Source organism: Lepidochelys kempii, chromosome 1 (assembly GCF_965140285.1).
Source record: "Lepidochelys kempii isolate rLepKem1 chromosome 1, rLepKem1.hap1, whole genome shotgun sequence".
NCBI lineage: Eukaryota > Metazoa > Chordata > Testudines > Cheloniidae > Lepidochelys > Lepidochelys kempii.
In genome coordinates, this window is record NC_136380.1 from 260,474,463 (window position 1) to 260,495,904 (window position 21,442).

General features: G+C 41.8%; 1 protein-coding gene across 14 annotated transcripts in view; it reads left to right on the forward strand.

The window, feature by feature from the left end:
- Positions 1-21,442, forward strand: part of TNRC6B (trinucleotide repeat containing adaptor 6B) — a 212,332-nt gene that overhangs the window by 162,810 nt on the left and 28,080 nt on the right. For 9 of the 14 annotated variants that reach the window (XM_073326943.1, XM_073326935.2, XM_073326897.1 and 6 more), the window contains 7 exons: positions 3,342-5,669; positions 6,944-7,102; positions 9,837-10,015; positions 11,012-11,086; positions 12,385-12,430; positions 18,198-18,346; positions 19,572-19,742. In XM_073326943.1, the coding sequence (XP_073183044.1) occupies positions 3,342-5,669; positions 6,944-7,102; positions 9,837-10,015; positions 11,012-11,086; positions 12,385-12,430; positions 18,198-18,346; positions 19,572-19,742 (3,107 nt within the window). The remainder of the gene's footprint in view (positions 1-3,341; positions 5,670-6,943; positions 7,103-9,836; positions 10,016-11,011; positions 11,087-12,384; positions 12,431-18,197; positions 18,347-19,571; positions 19,743-21,442) is intronic. The other 5 variants (XM_073326995.2, XM_073326926.1, XM_073326969.1 and 2 more) reach the window with 3 other exon arrangements.

The following is a 21,442-nucleotide window of genomic DNA, read 5'->3' on the forward strand; positions in this document are numbered from 1 at the left end:
GACAGATACCTTCTTATTTAACAACATTGTCCTGCAAGCAAACATTATTTGTACACTATCGGTGATCCCCAGGATAAGTAAGAAAATCACACACCTTGAATTTTTTTTGCTGATAACCCTGAACTTGGCCAGAGATTTTTGTCACATGGAGCTCCTAGATGTAGCAGTGAAGCCACCTTTTTGCCTCTTGTTTCTTTTCTGAATCTTCACTTATCACCGACATTAAATATTTCACCAGTGTCCCTGCAGCTAGTAAGGTGGATCATACATCTGATATCCTAGATCAAGTTGTCTTACAGAAATTGCTGGAGATGCTATTGAAAAGTCCGAAACCTTCAACAGCAAATCCTATGCTGCTGCATGGCAGAGACTATAAATGGACAGCATAAAGAAATACACCTGTAGCAATACCTGTTAGACATTTTTGACCCTCAATGTCTCAAGAAATCAGGACTCTGTGTATTTTGTTTACAAAAAATAACCACCATTATTAACACCAAGTCATCTGCTCTGGTGTTAGCAAAGGTGGGAACCTCAGTGTAGACTATTCTCTAGCTCTGGCAGCTGTTTTTAGTACCATAATCTAATCTAATCAGTTGACTAGATTTGCACTGAGCAAAATTCAGTTAACACAGTGCAGAAAACAGCTACTGGAGTCAGTAAGCAGTCCATATACTGAGGCTCCAATGTCACACCAGGGTAGCTAAAACAATGGCAGCAACAGTGGAAGTTTTTGGTAAATAAAATTACTAGTATAGGCAGAGCTTTAGAGTATGCATCTCAGCCTTTCATGTTCCAGTACAAGGGACCTCCTGTGCTTTTACAAACAAGGTGCTTTTGAAGGGATGTTTTAATGCTGTCCCACCTTTTTTGGGAATACAGTCGAGTACTACCCAAGCTGATGCTTTCTTGATTTAAGCCTCTGAGAGAGTATTCTGTTGTCGCTCCTTGAAGACTGTGTCTTGAGGCAACAACATCAGTCAGGAGAGTTCTTGAGCTCCAAGCACTAATTACTGACTCTCTTTATGCGCTATTATGTAAGGATAAAAGCAATACAGCTTTACATCTTCGTTTCAAATTCATCTATAAATTAGTAATTGGTTTTCATCTCAATCAGATAAGAAACTTGCTTATCTTCTCCACATATTTGTTACCAGGGAAGGTCAGATTAGAAGCAGGCCTTCAGCTATAGTCTTAGGACAAACCCCTTCTGTAAATCCCCAAGACTATTTGTGGGGATTGGCAGGTATGGGGGGAGGCAGTTTCCTTTCAACATTTGTCAAAATGCAGCAAAACACATTCTGTGGATTAGCAGGCACTCCAGCCCTGGATGTTGTTAGAACACATTCAAGTAGATCCAAGGCAAATTATTCCTGTTGTAAAATTATGTAGAGCTGTTCCTGGGAGCAGAAACCATACCTTTGCATGCAGCATTTTTCTCTGAGTTGGTCTCAAGGTCTGAGGTGCAGTTTGGGAGAGCAGCCCTGCAGTCTTTAACTAGGCTGCTCCTCAAATGCCCCACCCCCAAGAGTTCTCACTGACCAGTCTTCCAAGCATGAGGATTTCTGCTGATATTATCTAAAGAAGAAAGAACAGTTGGTCATCTGCCACTGGAATTCTTGTATGAGATTGTCAGTGCAGTTCCACACTCCTCCTATGGCAGAGTCTGTGGTTGGAGTCTAAGAAAAGAGAGAGAAAATGAAGGTGCACTGGAGCCACATCTCCTTATATACCCTTGCCTAGAACATTTCACAGCTGAAGATGAAGTCTACTCTGCCCCCCAATGGTCCAGCTTAACCAGAGGGTTCCATGCTTGGTGTCGAGTGTGGTTCTTGTACTGACAGTCAAAGAGTTTTATTTACAGATGAGCAACTCTTCTTCACTGAGGTCAGCTGAGAGATAGACTATCAGTTCAGCTAGTGAACTGAAAAAGCATGGAACTTGTACTAACAGTTCTGTTTGTTTTTAATAAAAACATTAGTAATTGAACGTTCCCATTTTGTCACTTTTGAATATACAGTTAAAACAAAGGCCCTGTGTGTTTGTGTGTGTATATTAGAAGTATGATGTTTTTAGATGGGTGTGACTTAACTTCACATGACACTAGCCAGTGCTGATGGGGTGGTAGTTAGTATATGTGCAGACCTGTTGCCCAAGATACAAGTATTGTTGTGAACTTCTTGCCCTACCGTATTAGCTCTACTGGAGAAGTAAGATTACCAAATATCACAGTGGTACCAGGGCTCACTACAGAATAAATGAATATAGGGAGATGGAGAAGACAGTCATCTTGGGAACATTTTTAGCAGAGCATCTTGAAGGCTCTGTGGTTAGAATTGGACAGAAAAATGGCAAGCAGCTCCAAACAGAGAGAACATGGAATTAAATCAGGGACCAAAGGTTGATCTCCTTAAAGATTAATCTGATAATGTCAATAGGGCAGTGCAACGAGGAAGGCAGAGGAGTGCTGTCAGACCACTATGGTAGTAGCAGCAACACATTTGTGTACATAAGATAATCATGAAGCCAGAATTGACTGTCTAATGTTATAGTAGATCGGATTTATAGCTGATGTAAACCCATGCAAATCCCATGGATGTCTCTGGACTATATTCAATGCAAGTGTGTGTGTCAATGAAGTATATAACTTTACACTGATTTGGCATTCAGTGTCATTGCAAAATTAGTGTAATATGCACAGTGAGGGGAAGAAAGGAGTATGCAGCAAGAAAATCAACTTAGATTGTTTGATAAAGTGACGGAATGAAGGGAGGGCTTGTTAAATACTATATCCTCCTGTTAGGTGCTTTTCCTGGAACGCTTTCCTTTCTTCCCTTCCTTTTGTAAGTTACACTTGGTTGGCAAAGCCACCGAATGCAAAACCAGTATAAGATGCATTACTTTACAACACACACTCCTATTTGCACCATTATTTTATGTCAGTGCTGAATTTTGTCCAGTACACCATAATTTTAGAGCTAGCCTTAAAAAAAGAATCTGAATTTGCATCAGCAGTGGCCTTTGTATTAAAAAAATTACTGCTTGAACTTGAATAACAGGGCTGTTAGCAAAAGGAACCAGTCCTCAGTGAGGTTTTAAGTGCCTACACTTTAAGTGCCTACATTGAGTGCGAGGATTTTTTTTTTCTGGAACATTGAATGTTTTAATAAGAGTAGCTCATGTGCCATTTTCCAGTGTAGTAATCTGCTATAATCAGCTGAGTTTATAAATCTTCGGAAAACAAGGCTTATAAATGAAAACAATAACTGGTGTTGTCTGGAAATGCAATCTTTAAAGGACTTATAAATAGTAACCAATAGTAATGACCTTCATCTTTTTAGATTCAACAGTTGGAGGTGCTGCTGCTTCAAATTATGCAAATTCCACTTGGGGTTCTGGAGCCGCCTCCAACAACGGCACCGGCACCAACGCCAACCCAACTCACGTCTGGGACAAGGTGATTGTAGACGGGTCTGACATGGAAGAGTGGCCTTGTATTGCCAGCAAAGACGCTGAGTCTTCTTCCGAAAACACCACCGATAACAACAGTGCCTCGAACCCTGGCTCAGAGAAGAGCACTCTGCCAGGAAGCACCACTAGTAACAAAGGAAAAGGAAGCCAGTGTCAGTCTGGAAGTGCTGGGAGCGAATGTAATCTTGGGGCCTGGAAGTCTGACCCCAAAGCTAAATCTGTTCAATCTTCCAACCCTGCTGCAGAGAGTAACAATGGACTAGGAAATTGGAGGAACTTGAGTGGGCAGGACAGAATAGGCCCTGGTTCTGGCTTCAGCAACTTTAACCCAAAAAGCAACCCATCTGCCTGGCCAGCACTGGTTCAAGAGGGCAATTCTAGGAAAGGGATTTTGGAGTCTGATAATGGTAACGCCAATGCACAGATTAGCACAGTAGGTCAGACCTCTAGGGAACAGCAGTCAAAGATGGAAAACGCGGGTGTTAACTTTGTTGTCTCTGGCAGAGAACAGGCTCAAATACATAACACTGATGGACCAAAAAATGGAAACACTAACTCCTTGAACTTAAGTTCGCCAAACCCTATGGAGAATAAGGGAATGTCCTTTGAAATGGGCTTGGGGAACCCCTCCAGAAGCACTGATGCCCCTTCACAAAGCACTGGAGAAAGAAAGACTGGGAGTGTTGGATCTTGGGGTACATCTAGGGGGCCTTCTGGAACTGACACAGCCGCTGGACAAAGCAATTCTGGAAACCATGGGAACAATGGAAAGGATAGAGAGGACTCCTGGAAAGGAGTTTCTGTTCAAAAACCTAATGGGTCAAGAAATGATTCTTGGGATAACAACAACAGGTCTATGGGTGGTGGGTCTTGGAACTTTGGCCCTCAGCACTCAAATGAAAACAAATGGGGTGAAGGGAACAAATTGACATCTGGGGTCTCTCAGGGAGAATGGAAACAGCCGTCTGGGTCTGATGAACTGAAGATTGGAGAATGGAGTGGTCCAAACCAACCAAATTCTAGCACTGGAGCATGGGACAATCAAAAGGGCCACCCCCTTCCTGAAAACCAAGGCAATTCCCAGGCTCCCTGTTGGGGAAGATCTTCCAGCTCTACAGGAAGTGAGGTTGGAGGTCAAAGCACTGGAAGCAACCACAAAGCAGGAAGTAGTGACAGTCACAATTCTGGACGCCGATCATACAGGCCTACGCATCCTGATTGCCAGGCAGTCTTGCAGACTTTGCTGAGCAGGACTGATTTGGACCCCCGTGTGCTTTCAAACACTGGCTGGGGCCAAACTCAAATTAAGCAAGATACAGTTTGGGATATTGAAGAGATGCCAAGGCCTGAGGGGAAATCTGATAAAGGAACTGAGGGGTGGGAGAGCTCTGCCACACAGACAAAGAACTCAGGGGGCTGGGGAGATGCACCCAGCCAAAGCAATCAAAACAAGTCTGGATGGGGTGAGCTCTCAACCCCCACAGAGTGGAAGGACCCCAAAAACACAGGAGGGTGGAATGACTATAAGAACAACAATTCTTCTAGCTGGGGAGGAGTAAGATCAGAAGAAAAGACCTCTTCCTCTTGGAATGACAGTTCCAACAAGGATCAAGGGTGGGGTGGACGGCAACCTAATCAAGGATGGTCTTCAGGAAAGAACAGTTGGGGAGAGGAAGTTGACCAAACGAAAAACAGTAATTGGGAAGGTGCAGGAAACAAACCAGTGTCGGGTTGGGGTGAAGGTGGGCAAAATGAGATTGGGACTTGGGGTAATGGTGCAAATGCAAATGCTGCTTCAAAGGGTGGATGGGATGATTGTAAAAGAACGCCAGCATGGAATGAGACTGGTCGACAGTCCAATTCCTGGAATAAGCAGCACCAGCAGCAGCAGGAGGCTTCTGGCTCCTGGGGTCCTCCACCACCACCACCTCCAAGTAATGGGCGACCTCCAAATCCAAACTGGAACAGTGGGCCACAGCCAGCTGCCCCCAAGGATGAGGAACCCAGTGGCTGGGAAGAACCGTCTCCACAGTCGATCAGTCGGAAAATGGATATTGATGATGGCACTTCAGCATGGGGAGACCCTAGCAGTTATAACTACAAGAATGTGAACCTGTGGGACAAGAACTCGCAAGGGGGACAGGCTCCACGAGAACAAAGCCTGCCTACTCCAATGACTAGCAAATCAACAGCATCAGGTACTGTTTTGCTTCCTTCTCTTCAGTAGAGTATGAGAGACTAAATGTCTAAACCAGGGGTTCTCAAACTGGGGGTCGTGACCCCTTGGAGTCATGAGATTATTATGTGGGGGGGTTGTGAGATGTCAGCCTCCATCCCCAAACCCTGCTTCACGTCCATCATTTATAATAGTGTTAAATGTAAAAATGGGTTTTTAATTTATAAAGGGGGGGCACACTCAGGCTTGCTGTGTGAAAGGGGTCACCAATACAGAAGTTTGAAAACCATTGATCTAAACAAATGTTGAGTATGCAACCTCCAAATCCATAGCTAGTTTTACCCCATTAGCAAAATTAAACTCTCATTTGAGTATTTGGCTTGTGCGTGTTGATAACTTATCAACCGTTCTGTTCAGAAAAGTGACTGTAAAAATGGAACCACTGAGTTTCACCATTATTGTACTTTAATGACTTCCATCTGAACATTGCTCCGTTTTACAAGTAAAAGGGTGTTTTCTTTAGCTAACTAGCCTGCAAACTCCACCTAAGCTCTGAGAGGCAAGATATGTTCTTATTTGTGCATCATTACCAGTAAAAGATTTTGCAGGCCAAATTCTGCCCTCACTTATATCTGTAAAACCCTATTGTCTTCAGAGAAATTGCACGTATTCAACTTAAAACATGATTGTGCTCTGCATTTAGAATTTAGTTAATAATCGAGATCATATGTGAGCCAGATTATAACCTGTTTTACTCTCCCATAGCTGTCCTGTGCCATCAAGAATAAAAAATAGTAATTTTTTTTTTGCTTCTAAAGTAAGCAGCTAAGAGTGAGAATACAGAGAGTAGAATGATAAGGTGCCATTTTTACATAGTAATTTTTCTGACCATGTCACACTTTAAAGGATATTTATTTTTTGCTGTGCACTTAAATTTATCCCTGTTCTTCAGTATATTAAACTTCCGTACAACCTGGTACTAATAACTGGTCATGGGAAAAGTTATCTGAGTACGTTAGCATCAGGGATAGGCTTCATATCTAACTTGATACTATAGTAATATTGTTTTTCATAGCATTTCTAAAGTGAAGGTCCTCTTCCTTTTCATTCCTAGAACTGAGAGTCAGGTCCCTGCCCTGGCTGTAGTGTTTGCAACTGAGTAATCCCAGTTTACGCTTTTTAATAGCATGAGCTACACCAGAAAAGCAGAAGCAGTAGGTTTTTTGGTGATGCTGTGCTGAATGTCAGTGAACAGTTCGTAAACTGTCCATAATGAAAACTCTCTTCTTTGTGCAGTCTGGAGCAAAAGCACACCACCTGCTCCAGATAATGGTACGTCTGCCTGGGGTGAGCCAAATGAAACCAGTCCCGGGTGGGGTGAAATAGATGATACAGGAGCATCGACAACAGGCTGGGGGAATGCACCTTCCAACGCCCCGAATACCATGAAACCTAGTGAGTATAGGCCAGTAATCAGCCATTTTTATAATGATGCTATAGATTTTAGTATCTGACTTCTGTATGTGGTTCACCTGCATATTTAGTGCATCCCGTCCCGGTGAGGACCAGAAGAGACACTAAATGGTTTCTAAGGTGCTGATGGTGGTGGTTGAGTAAAAGTGCTTACAAATGACTAAAAACTATCAAAAGCAAGACAGAATCTTAGTTTACAGTATAGGTATATGAACAGCTTTGATCTTATTATTGATACAACATTTGGGCATCTCAACCAGGTGAATTAGTTGCTTTTTCTTTCTCAAAAGGACCTCCTCCCCATGCCACATACCCAAATACTTCATAGTAGGGAACTAGCATCCAAGATAAATCCCCTTCTCTTGTAATATCAGAATTATGAACTTGCAGTTTATCCTTAGCCAAAAACTCTCTATTGTAGATCATGGTAATACAGGCAGAAGGTCTATACGCTGCAGCAACAAGTTTTTTCTCGTTCTAGTTTTATGGCTAGTAAAAGCTATATTTTAAGGCTGAGAAGGCTGCTTTTTTAACTCCCTGTTTTCACTTGCTTGTAATTTTCTGGGAATTATTGTTGGGGCTCAGTCTTCACATGCCCAAAGATTAGTTTTCAATCAATCAATCAATAAATAAATAAATAAATCAGAGCAGAATAGGTACAGACTTTGTTATATAAGCATGAAAAAGTTTTTGCATCTTTTAAAATAATTCAAAGCTTTTTTGTGCTCAAACCAAATGACTAGCCTTTTCAGTTGTTTGCTTAGATATATTCACCAGTGAATGAAGTCCTGCTGAACTTCTGAAAAACATGATTTTGGTAATTTTGAAATTAGAATGACTGTTATATGATTGCACATATATAGGGTTTTGTGGAAATCCTTTCTACCAGCACAGGTAGTGTATTTTTAAGGGGAAAAAGTATGTGTGGGGCGGGGGAGTTAAAAGCAAACGAACAAAAAAGTGAATACTGCATTGCAAAATTCTTCTCAAAGCAAGTAACTCTTATTTGATGGGCAAGTAAGGCGTGTGTTTGTGTACACACTTTTTTTCATGCTTGTATAACAAGCTACATATATTTAATGCACACTCACACACACAAACACACATTGAAAATCAGCACCATGATTAAAGATGTTGGGAAGTCGATTTTGTGCCTGGGCTGGTTCATCGACTGGGTACTTTTATAGGACATGGTTTAGAGTGTGAATTCAGATACACAGATCAAGACATTTAAAAGGAAAAGTTCCCACAACAGTGATGTCACCTGAATAGTTAACTGTGTATGTTAAGTTACTTGTTTAACTTTATACATAGGAATAAAAAATATTATTGTACATATTTTCAGTATAGCAGTTATTCTTGCTATGGGAACATTACCTTTCGAGTTTCCTGATTTGTGTATTCAAATTTTCAGCCACAATATGCATTAAACCCCCTTATTCCTGATTTCCCCTCTCCCCCCTCCAAGACCATTCAAGGCTTAAGCAGGAGAAAGATGATGGAAAACCAATTTTGGGAAGGTAGGTAGGTAGGTGGAGTGGCAAGGCAAGGGAGGAGCAGCATGATGAGTCGAGTAGTAGTGGGAAGGAAGTGTTGGTCAGCAGACAAGGTAGGGGTTGAGAAACATGTTGGCTGGGCAGAAGTAACTGCAGTTACACGGTTGGGTAGGCCAGCTGGCATAGGAGGGAGTAGGAGGTAGTTAGGCAGCCTAGCTGGGGAAGGAACACGCCGTCTCTAGTTTTGTAAGATGAAATGGTTGTAGCATTTGAGTAGCAATGCAACCCTTTGTTTAAATGGCAACACCAACATGTCGCTAGAGTGAACCAAGACATTAACCTCTTGTTTTCGCGTTTTGTTACTTTGGTGCGCATATGTTGAAACATGAGCAATACTTAAGGTACCTCTCCCAGATTATTCTGCTCACTTCTTAATCTGAACAGAAACTGATCCTGCATTTCTAAGAGTTCATAAGGAGAATGCCAGTAGTTTTTATATCGGATCCTAGTAAAAATACAAACAGTGTGAAGATGCATGGTGTATTTCTGTGTGGAAAGTTTTCAACATATCAGATTTCTGACCAGTGTCTGAGAATTAAATCTGAGTTTTCCAGAACAGAGTTCTATTGTCAGCCATGCTTAAAGGTCAACATACTAGTAGTTTGATAGAGAAATGTGATGAAGGTTTTAATACTGGGGTTTTTTTTCTAATAGAGTGTTAAGGACTTTGAAGGAAAAAAATTTGCACTGAAAACTGGATTTTGATATAGGTTAACCAGATGGACTAAATTCCTCAATTACGTTAATTTAAGAGAGCCTCTGGAATCCTTTCCTCTACACTGGAAATTATGAGCTCCTTGTAGGAGGTCAGTTTCTTTATTGAGAGAAGGGACGTTTCCCCTGTAAATTTAAAGTCAAAGGCATTTGATATGTTTGAAGCTAAAGTGCTCTTACAATACAAAATACTTGAAAAATATAGCACACTACTCTGCACTAATAAATCTTTTAGGTGTTGTGCTTTGTGCAGTTTTCTGCATTAGAATAAAATGAAGGAAAGTTTTGGGGTTTTTTTAGATTAATAACAGCAGTTGTGTACTAAACATCCCACTGATCTTGCCATAGAATGTCAAAAAATTTGTCTGTTAGGAGTTGTATTGGCTCACTTTTGAAATATATATAGTTATATCTGTGTGTGTATATATATTTTTTTTTCCTTGAAGGTTCGAAATCTATGCAAGATGGCTGGGTGGAGAATGATGGGCCAGTAACAGGAACACGTCATTCAAGCTGGGAAGAGGAGGAGGAAGGAGGAGTCTGGAACACAGCAGGCTCTCAAGGAAGCAGTTCCTCCCACAACTCAACAAACTGGGGACAAGGAGGAAAGAAACCACAAATTAAGGTAAGAAACCTCATGCTTGAATGATCTGTAATGGCCATATACTCTTGAAAGCAGATATAACTAATATGTTATGCACTTCTCTTTTATAAACAAGAACTATTGTAGTGGAGAATTCATCTGTAGAAGTGCAGTTGCGGTCGTGTGTGATGTGACACACTCTTGTTTTTATGAAATATGGCTATTAAGACTTGTAACTCCAACAGAGATTGCCAGAAACATTGTGGCATGGGTGCTGCAGAGCCATTACAGAATGAGACTGAGCAACAAGTGTCCAAGGGTTATCGCTCTTTGGGTGACACATCACGCTACATTAGGCTGCTGCTGCCTCTCCTTACACAGCCTGTTGAAGTTCTGATTCCATTCTCACTTCTGGTAGTAACACACTCTTATTTCTGCTCGATTTTGGGTTCGCGCCTTTGTTCTTATTAACTTGTGGCAGCAAACAGAAGTAAATGACTCTGCACTTGGCTGCAACACTGATCTAACTGCTCTGCAGAGGATAGAGCATGTGAGATGTTCTTTTGTAGTGTTGAGTACTGAGTTAAGATTAAGAAGACTACCTATAGCCAGGGGCTGGGCTTTGGCTGCTCCTGGGCTAAGATAAGGTGCAAAACAAAACAGTCTTATTGTGGTGGTGTATGGATTTCTCAGTTTCTGCTTTGGACAAATTGATTCCCTTTCATTTCAATCTCTATTTCTTGCTTCTTTTTTTAAAGACACTTCATTTTTTATCCTAAGCACAAAAGCAATTATCTGTAAACTTTTCAGCTTTTTTTTTTTAAAGTGTTATGTTGCCAATTTCTGCTTTCAGTTTTGTTTTTGATCATTCACAAATCATAACAGGACCAAATTGAAAGCCAATTGAATTCAGCACAATGCTGATTGAGAGGAAGCTTCTGAAAGGAAGCAAAGCAGAGACCTCTACATAAAAGGAAGTATGAAAATGGAGGAAAGATAAGGAATCTGTTTAATTACATATCTGTTCTTGTTTTTTAGTGTTCATTAAAAGGAGGAAATAGTGATTCGTGGATGAACCCTTTATCCAAACAGTTTTCAAACATGGGATTGCTAGTAAGTGGCTTTTTAAAAATGTCATAATCCAATTGAGAAGCACTGATATTTGTGTAGTAAGCAAAATTCTAAATTCAGATATTCACCAGCCAGTGTTTATTAACTAATTGCATTTTCATTCCCATTCTTTTATTCCAATACCGATAGTTGGTGGCTATTTCAAACTCCACTTACTAGTCAGAATATTTCTTTCTGGAAACTAAAATACTTTAAAAATCCAAGTGGATTTCATGGTTGCCACAGTTGTGGGGTTGCAATTCATTTGCAAACAATGGATGGTCTTGTGCTTAAGGTGCTGGACTAGAACTGTGGACATGTGGGCTTAATTTCTGGCTCTGCCACAGACTTGTGTGAATTTGGGCAAGACAATATCACAGTACCTCAGTTCCCTGTCTGTAAAAAGGGGATATTTTCTTTATCCCACCCTTTTTCTTGTCTATTTAGAGTGTAAGCTCTTTGGAACAGGGACTTTTATGTGTAGTACAGCACCTAGCATAGATACAGCCCCAGTAATGGGGCCTCTAGGTGGAGCTGTAAGACAAATGCTACATCATTGTCAGTGGGAAGGTGCAGAGATCTGTGATGCCTTCTTTTCGTTGAAAATATGGTTCACCTATGAAAATGTTCAAGAATCCCAGACACACCACTTAATGGAGAGCTTTGCATTTTTCAAAACACTATACACCATTAACTAATGTATCCTGTGAAGTAGCTATTTATTCTCATTATAGAATTGGGGAAATTGTGGTGCAAAGGTGCTGTGACATGTGACAAGCAGAATGTCGCTGGCAGAGCTGGGATTAGAATCTAGGAGCTCTTGGCACCCAGTCTCAAATTCAGTCCACTAGATCATGCTGCCTCTTAAAGTTATGGGAACACCCTGTCCCAGACTGCCAACAGAAGAATAATTTGGCAGCACATTTTAAGATTTGATGACTTGACAAGTCACGAGAAGAGCTGTCATTCTGGCTGCTACTCTCATAATTTGATCCCTTGACATGAGGACAGAGGTTAATTTCTCAGAGCAGCTGTTCGGACATCTCTTTCTGTCTGTGGCATGATGAGTTCATGTGTCTAGTGGCATTTTAGGAAATTTAACACCAAATACAGGTGGGATTAGGTGTGTTCAAGGTTGCATCAGGATTGTTTTTCTTTGATATAGTTTAGGACATTACTTTCATTCACACTGGCACACCCTTCCACATTTCCAATACACATCTTTAATGAAGGCTGTTTCTGCTGTGTTCTCGAACTTTGCTGAGGAGTCAGACCAGTGTCTTTTTTTGCTCTTCTTTCAGAGTCAAACTGAGGACACTCAAGGCAGTAAGATGGACTTGTCTGTAGGTGCGTATAACTTCATTAAAATGCATTTGGCATGATGGCTGATATTATGCGTGTGACATGCTTATCTTTAGGAAGGGGCACATTTCATTGTTTATGAGCTTTGTTCTTTAATAGCAGGATAGAGCAGCAGCATCCAGCTTGTTGGCTGCAGGATTTATACAGATAATGCAGCTGCTGCTGATGAGACACACTGGGCTGGGGAATATCTGCATAGAATGGAGGGGTGCTTAAAAAAAAAAATTGATGTAGTGCTCAGTTTTGTTGCTTCCAGAAGGTGGAGCATCCCTTGTCACATGACTTTGCTAGGTGGAAAAGGGAAGTCTACTAGCTGTTGGTATTAGGACATCCCAATTACCAGTCCCTTAGGACTGATAGGCAGGAAAAGAAAGTCTCTTTATTGTACTTTAATGCTCCTGAGCTGCTGCTGAGTAGGAATAGATTTATCACCCTTGATGGCCTGACCACAAACATCAGGGATCTTTAAATGGGTCATACTGTGTGAGGGGTGTCGTCATAAATGATAGTTGGAAGTGGTCTCTTGGATTATCTGGTCTAGGTTTCTGTATCAATTTTATCTAATCTCAGTTGATTGCGTCCTAATTTGCCATAACTTCCTTGTTAAGCAGACTGTTTCACTAGACTAGATGATTGACTTTGTCACCAGAAATGCTTTCCTAATTTCCACTTTGAATATCTACTTAAATGCATTGTTCTTCTCCAAGTGGCCTCTGCGTATTCACACTTGTGGGATTGAGGTGCCTGGTATCTTCTGGTGACTAGTGTCCATTAAAGCCACTCACATCCCTCTCGTTTCTATTCTCAAAGATTACAAAGGTATAGAAGAGGGAGTGGCCCGTTCAGTTCTTCCTAACCACCGCACTTACAGCAAGCTTGTATCGCACACTGTGTCCTCAGCACTTCCCTTCATAGTTCGTTTGTGTTTGTTTTTTGTTGATACTTTGGAGTCTGTTTTTGTTTCCAGTTAGATGGTCAGTATGTTAGTTAGCTTTTCTTGGGGTGGGGAAGAGGAGGAAGAGGCTCTGATAGCATGAATATGCTCTGAACCCACAAAAGCAGGTGGCCCGCCTCATCCGCCTGCTGACAAAGGAAGCTCTTCAGGGTCAATTGACTAAGGCTGGCATTGTACATGTCCAGTATTGATACTGGAGATCAGCTCACCATAGTGGCTCCATGCGTATCGTAAATGGCACCAAGCTCCTTGCATCCTTCCTGCTCAACCAAGTCCAGTGCCAGAGAACCAACACCTCTTGGCTCTAGAGAACCATGTGCCAAAGTAGTTCTGGTCACTGGGTCCATCCAAGTCAGCAGATTCCAATGCTGAGGACTGCACACCATCAACTGAAGAATCATTTACCAAAGTGGTTCTGTGCCCAGCATGACTGGCACTGAGGTCCCTGGATCTCCAAAAGTGGTGCATGAATCCACCCCCATTTTTACACTGTGAACAGCTGAGGAGATGTGGGTCAGGACATTTAAGATATGCTTTACTGTGAAAGGCAAAGAAAGAACATACCCATCAGAAGAAGTCCCAGATGGTTAACTGGGGTACTCACCTTGATATCCAACCTCTTCAACTCTACAGTGAATGACCTCCGCATTAATGTAGTAGAGTGGAGAACTATCTGTCTGGCGTACAAATTTTTCTCCCTTTGATCAAATCCAAACCTGTTCAGATTCTAATAGACACCACAGTGCTGTATTATGCTCATTGCCATGGAGGGTTTTGATCTAGCCCAGTGGTTCTCAAACTTTTTTTTTCGCAGTCCACTTGAAAATTACTGAGGTTCTCAGCGGACCACTTAATGATCTTTCCAAATGTTGTTTGTACTGTTAGCTAACTATTGTAAAGCGCTTTGGATAAAAGTGCTATATAAAAAAACCTTAATAATAATTAGCTTTCTTCTACAAATAAAAGCACACAACTGATACTTTAATATCAGTAGTCTTACCTTTCTAATGTGATGGATGTGCCCTCTCTCCCCTGCCATGGCAGCCCCCGAGCTGGGGCTGGATAGGATGGGGGGGGTCTCCATCTTTTCCCCTGCCGCAGCAGTGCCTGAGCTGGGACTCCTGTTTTTGAGTCCCTCCGGTGGCGGCTCGACCCACAAGCAGTATGTGTGGGAATACCCTTCTCCAGGCCTCAACCATCACTGTCCCTAGTCACAGATGCATCGACAAAGGAATGGGGGGCGCACCTAGGAAGACTCAGGACCCAAGGTCTTTGGTCCCAGGCAGAACTTTCGCTGCACATCAACATCAGGGAGCTGCGTGCAATTTGCCTCGCTTGCCAGATGTTTCAAACCCATCAGCAGGGCAGATATGTATCAGTATTGACGGACAATACCACAGCAATGTTTTATATAAACAGACGGGTGGTGCTCACTCCTCTCCCTTGTGTCAGGAAGCCCTCAAGCTGTGAGACGACTTTCATCTCCCACTCCATACACTTGGATGCATCATACGTTCCGGGCTGCAGAATGAACTGGCCGATCACCTCAGCAGGTCCTTTCATGGCCACGAGTGGTCCCTCCACCCGGATGTCACGATGAACATTTTCCAAAAGTGGGGATTTCTCTCAGTAGACCTGTTCATGAAACAGTGCAACAGGAAGTGTCAGCAGTTCTGTTCCTTCCTGAGCCACAGCCCGGGCTCACTCATGGATGCCTTTCTCCTCCCTTCATATGCATTCCTGTCCTTCCTGCTCATTCACAAAGTCCTGCTGAAGGTCCGACGAGAGGAACCATCAATAATCTTGATAGCACAAGCATTGCCATGTCAGCACTGGTTCACCGTGCTTCTAGACCTGTCAACGGACATGCCTATAACTCTGCCCCTGGTCCCAGACTTGATCGCGCAGGACCATGGCCATCTCCAGCATCCCACTCTAGTCTCTCCACCTCATGGCATGGAAACTCCATGGCTAAACCCATTTGAGCTTGCATGTTCACACTCAGGGAAGTTCTCCTAGGCAGCAGAAAGCCATCCAATCGGGCCACTTATCTGGCTAAGTGGAAGAGGTTCCCGATTTGGTCACTGCATAAGGGCATTCCTCTGTTACGGTCATCAATTCGTTTCATCCTGGACTATTTGCTTCACCTAAAACAGCAGGGCCTTTGTTTATAGTCAATAAAGATGCACCTGGCCACTATTTCGGCTTTCCATCTCGGCTCAGCTGGATGGTCAGTATTCACTAACTCCATGCTTGGCCGCTTCCTTGAAGGGCTAGATAGACTGTACCCTCAACTAAGGCAGACGATTTCACCATGGGATCTCAATCTGGTGCTCTGGAGGCTGATGGGCCCTCCCTTCCAGCCCCTATCAACCTGCTCTCTACTTTACGTTTCTTGGAAGGTGGCATCCCTTGTGGCTATAACATCAGCCAGGAGGGTGTCTGAGCTCAAGGCCCTGACTCCTGAGCCCCCTTATACTGTGCTTTATAAAAACAAGGTGCAGCTGTCACCGTATCCAGCTTTCCTCCTAAAGGTGGTTTCTCAATTTCACACAAATCAGGACATTTTTCTTCTAGTGTTCTTCCCTAAGCCGCATGCTAATAACTCAGCGAACAGATGCTCCATTCCCTTGATGTCAGATGAGCGTTCGCCTTTTACATTGAGCAGACAAAGCCATTTCAGAAATTGACGCAGCTCTTCATTGTGATTGCGGAGCAAATGAAGGGGTTCCCGGTGTTGTCCCAAAGATTCTCTTCATGGATCATGGCTTGTATCAGGATGTGCTATGACCTAGCAAAGATACCGGCCCCAGCATTAACAGCACACTCAATAAGAGCACAAGCTTCATCTGCAGCATTCCTGGCACGGGCTCCTATTCAAGACATCTGCAGGGCAGCAATGTGGTCGTCTAGTCGCACCTTTACATCGCACTACCCCATCACACGGCAGGCTAGAGACGATGCTGCATTTCGCAGAGCAGTGCTACAGTCTGTGGCTTGGTGAACTCTGACCCCTCCCCCTAGAGACTGCTTGAGAGTCTTCTGAGGTACAGAATGTTCTGATTCAAAGTCGAAAACGTTCAACAAGGCTTACTTATGGGACCAAGTGGAAATGTGTTTCAATATAGACTTTTTTACCATAACTTTCACCCTGTGGAGGCATCTATTCCTGTCATCTAGATTACCTGTTATCATTGAAACATTCAGATTTCTTTAATAGTTCTGTTAAAGTTCACCTAGCAGCAATATCTGTCTACCATCCTCCAGTACAGGAACATAAGATTTTTTTTGTCCCCAAACCTACAGTCGTCAGAATTTTTAAGGGACTAAAGCACATTTTTTCACTTGTTAAAGATTTTTTCCCTTCCCTGAGACTTAAATATAGTCTTCATATCTCTGATGGAGTCTCTATTTGAACCTGTATCATTTCTGCTCTGTGTATCGTGTCTATTAAGAGGGCATTCTTGGTGGCTGTTACCTCTGCTGACAGAGTCAGAGAAATCCAAGCACTGATGTCAGGACCACCTTATGCTGCCTTCCATAAAGATAGTTACCCTTCATTGTCATCCTAAATTTCTGCCTAAAGTGGTCCTGGACTTTTACTTAAATCAGTTTGCTCACTTACAAGTGTTCTTTCCAAGATCTCACTCATCCCTTGCAGAGGCTGAGCTCCACATTTTCGACATTTTTAAGAACTATCTTGTATTGCCTCAACACAAGAAAATCATTCAGCAAATCACCAAGACTATTTGTAGCTTTTGATAATTAATCCAGATGGCAGGCTGTTTCAGAACAGAGACTCAAAATGAGTGTTAGACTGCATTAGAATTTCTTATGGAACGGAGTAAGTTAAAATCACTATCTCATCAAGGCACATTCTACTGTTAACTACTGATAACTACTCTGGGAATGGTTTTCCAACCAGTTATGCACCCATCTCAGATCAGATTGTGATGTATCTAGGTTGCCAGCAGAGGCTGTGTGTAACTGGGGACAGTTCATTATTACCTTCTCAGCAACTTTGCCTATGAATCAGTGGTTAGTGACTGAACAGCAGTGAATGAAGCTGACACTGAGTGTGGCTTTTTGAGAACAGGCTAGACAATAGCATGTTTCAGAATGGCTAGTTGAGCGCCCTCTCTGAAGAAGGTATTAACAATTTTTCAGCTACGAGCAATAGATTCCCATTATTTTGACTGTTCATGATGGGCATGCGTCTAGCTTGCTTAAGTTTCCAGATAATGGTTTTGGAAGCTCTCTGCTACTAAGCACGATTGTGACACAGTGGCTAAGTTTATGCTACATTTTGCTGTGGTGTGTGTATCCTTGAAGATGAAGAGAGGTATCAGATTTACTCCATTTTGTCATAAAGTAGTGGAGAGTTCGTCACAGCAGGTTGTGGCTAGATCTGTGATGGAGAGGAGACAATTTGAGGGTTATAACTTGGTTGATTTTATGAACTGGAAAACTTCCCTGATGCTATACTTGTAGAGGAGGATCTCTTTGCCTTGTTCACTGCCACTGCATATGTTTGTACAAAAAAATTTGTACAAAATACTTTATTGTTTTTAAAGCAAATTGGCTTGTTTAATCTTACAATAAAACATAATCCTTGACTTTTTTCAGCATCTTTTACCAGGAGCGTAATGCTACGTTATAAAATAAATCCTTGTCCATACTGTTTTTCAGCCTTCAGAGGTATTTTCAGTCCATTTTTAGCTGTGAATCTGTTGGAAAGAACAGGTATGATCGTGGTTGTTGGCACTGATATTTCACCCTCTTCCTTCCGTCTTATAGGTGGTCTCCCCGATAAGAAGTTTGATGTGGACAAACGAGCCATGAACCTTGGGGATTTTAATGATATAATGAGAAAGGATCGATCTGGGTTCCGTCCACCTAATTCCAAAGACATGGGAACCACAGATAGTGGGCCTTATTTCGAGAAGGTGAGATAAATCTGTATGGTTAAACGAAATCCACCACTGCATTCACATAAAGTCCCAATTTCTATATACTCCTTTGGGGGGTAATAAACATCCAAAACAATGGAAGAGAATGTAATAATACATGAAATAAGATAAGATAGACATACATATGTAGAGCGAACGTAGGTAGAAAATTGAGCTGGGTTAAAGATACGCATGGATATATTAGAGTAGTCCTGAGAGTAATAAGTACAGTTCTGAAGAAAGATTATTTCTGAATACTACTCCACTCTTTTGCTGCGGGGGGAGAAGTCCATTTTGAACAGGTGCCAACAAAGTTCAGTAAAGAGGGCATCATAATGGTTCTTGTTTCTGTTTGGCTACTGACTGTACTTCTACACTCTAAAACTAAGTTTAAATCTAAATATATAGACAAAATCACAATTTTCCAATACTTTCTTTCTGCTTTCATGTCTGCAAATTATCTGAAGCATTCTTTCTAGATTAGACTGTATCATGTGCTGTGTTTGTCCATTTACTGTTGGTTTCCCTACATCTGTTGTATGTTGCAGTACCATCTCTTTCATATCTTTACCTATTTTAAATGGGCACTGTCAACCTTTTTAAAGCAATTAATATTTGAAATCTAAATTATGATTTGCAGCGGGTCTCTGGATTCAAAATGTTTGTTTTAAATGCAGTTCGTTTGATTCAATAAAATGTGAAACAGGTAAAATGTTGTGGGCATTCTCTGTCCAATAAACATTTTTTTTTTAAAATGCATATTTTTAAACTACTCCATTTTGGGGTAACAGGCCAAACACCAGCTTTATGAACTTCCTCTGCTGGTCTAATTAACAAACACCATTTGCAGAGGTGCATACTGTGGACACAAATTGGTGTGTGCAAACAGAAGTGAATAATAGGAACTCATTCTAGCTGTATCTGCTGCTTTAATGGAAATAATCCCTATCTGAGAAGGACAAAATTAGTAAAGGAAGAATTTTTCTATGCATCTAAGAGGTTTTTTAAAAATACCTTCACCTCTACAGAAATTGCTGACCGTGGTTCCTTAACCAAAAATCTCCAAATGCCAGCAGTTAAATTGAATCAGAAGTTTGCCCTTGTAATTGTTGTTACAATCTACCTTTGCTTATTCCTGATCACTCACAGTCCTTCTTTCTCTCCTTTTGCATTCTGTTGCTTCACTAACCAACTCCTGCTGATTGGCTAACTACTGCTTCAGCTGACTTTGCCTTTCTCCAATCAAGATGGGTGCCTTGGGGATGAGGCTCCTTGCTCTCCCTTCTCCCCTTCTCCCAGCTACAAGTTGTCTCCCTCTGGTTCCACACTACCTAACGTCAGCCTTGGGGCAATCGGCTCAGGGCTCAACCCCCAAAACTTCGCTGCTAGACAAGTAAGGAGGCCACCTTCTCAGATTTATTACTGCGTGGCTGCAACGTAGGCTTAATTCTGGTCAGCTGGTTTTCTTACAAGATTTATTGATCACTGACTACACAGTATAACGTATATTAACGTAGGTTTCAGATATGCTAACCCATCAAAAATCCACCTTCCTTCCTATTGTCCAGTATATATTTATTTTGTTTTTTGTTGGCTTCTTCTTGCCTGTAACACAGGATGATCTCCTAGTCTTTCATTTTAAGAGTGGTTTGCTCCAAATTTGTCTTGGACTTTTTTTATACAGTGACTTATATGTGGAAATATGTTTAAAGGAGTTAGTTATTTTTCTAAAAAGACTCAGCAAGAATAAAAGGATAGGAGACTGATTCCTAGTTAGTAACTATTAGGCCATGTCCAGGGAAGAAATAATATATACTAGCTGTACCTGGATAAAATAGTTGTAGGCAGTTAATTTATGGGTTATTGTGGCAGGATAGGTTGCAGGCATGCTATAAAATGGAGTAATGAGAACACTAGTATTTTAATGTACCATGAGAGATTTGTGTTTGTGTGTGTTCAGGACATCACCCAGAGAATGTGGGTAAATCCCCAGAAATCTGCTCAGAAATGGAATTAGACATAATTTTGAATTCTTTTTAGTACATCTGGTGATGTACTATTAATTATTAGTAAAGCTGGTCAGAAAATGGTAAGTATTTTCCATGAAAATTTTTGAAAAATATTCTTAAAAAAAAAACAAATTGAATTTTTGTTCTTCGAGTGCTGGTCTCTGTGTGTATACCACACATGGGTGCACATGTACTCCAGGCCCCGAGACCAGCGATTTGTAGCAAGTGCTGTCTGCTGGTCTGCAGTGCACAGTTGTTTTCCTCATTCTCCAAACTGAGGGCATAAAGGGTGGTGTGGCCCAATGCCTCTGCAGTTCCATTCATTCTTATTGTCAGATCATCTGAGTTGGAATTCTCTGTGTCTGTGGCTATGATTGTCCTGTACTTAAGCACCTGTCAATACATATTGTAAATAGTTTATAGTAAGTTTAGACTTAACGTTTGTGTTTTTATAATTAGTTTATTCTTCTTGTAGAGAAGAACTATGCCAGTAGTCCCAGGGTTTAAAGAACTTTATCTCCTTCCCCCATTCCTTTTCCATCGGCAATGAATACCAGGGCTGCGTTTAGTGCCTTGGAGAGGCTCACATTGCCACCAAGTGCAGCTTTTGGTGCTTCTTCCTTCCTCGAACTTGTCATGGTTGAGAGCTCCGTCTGTGAAATCCCTCATGGAGTAGACCACGAAGCCCTAGTCATATCCAAGCTAGGGGGACCCCCCTATACGGTGGTCTCAGATTTCGAGCATTGCTCTTCCGGATACAAGGTCTGGAGTAGACACCAAAACACTTAAGCCCAATAAACCCTCTCACAAGAGTAGGGACGTGGCCATAGGCATAAGGACAGATCCCTGTCCAGATCTACCTTTAAGAAAAAGGATCCCTTCCAGTCTTGGTCAAAGTCGGCTGAATCCTCGCATGCAGGTCCTAAGGAATTAGGTCCACACAGACCTTCTGTCAAAGAAGGAAAGGCACATAGGAAGAATGATCCATCAGTACCAGTTCTGCCTTCATCCCACAGACCAAAAGATTGGCAACTGTTGTCCCATATGGGATCCTCTGAGTAAGCAGACTGTTGGACACTGCAGA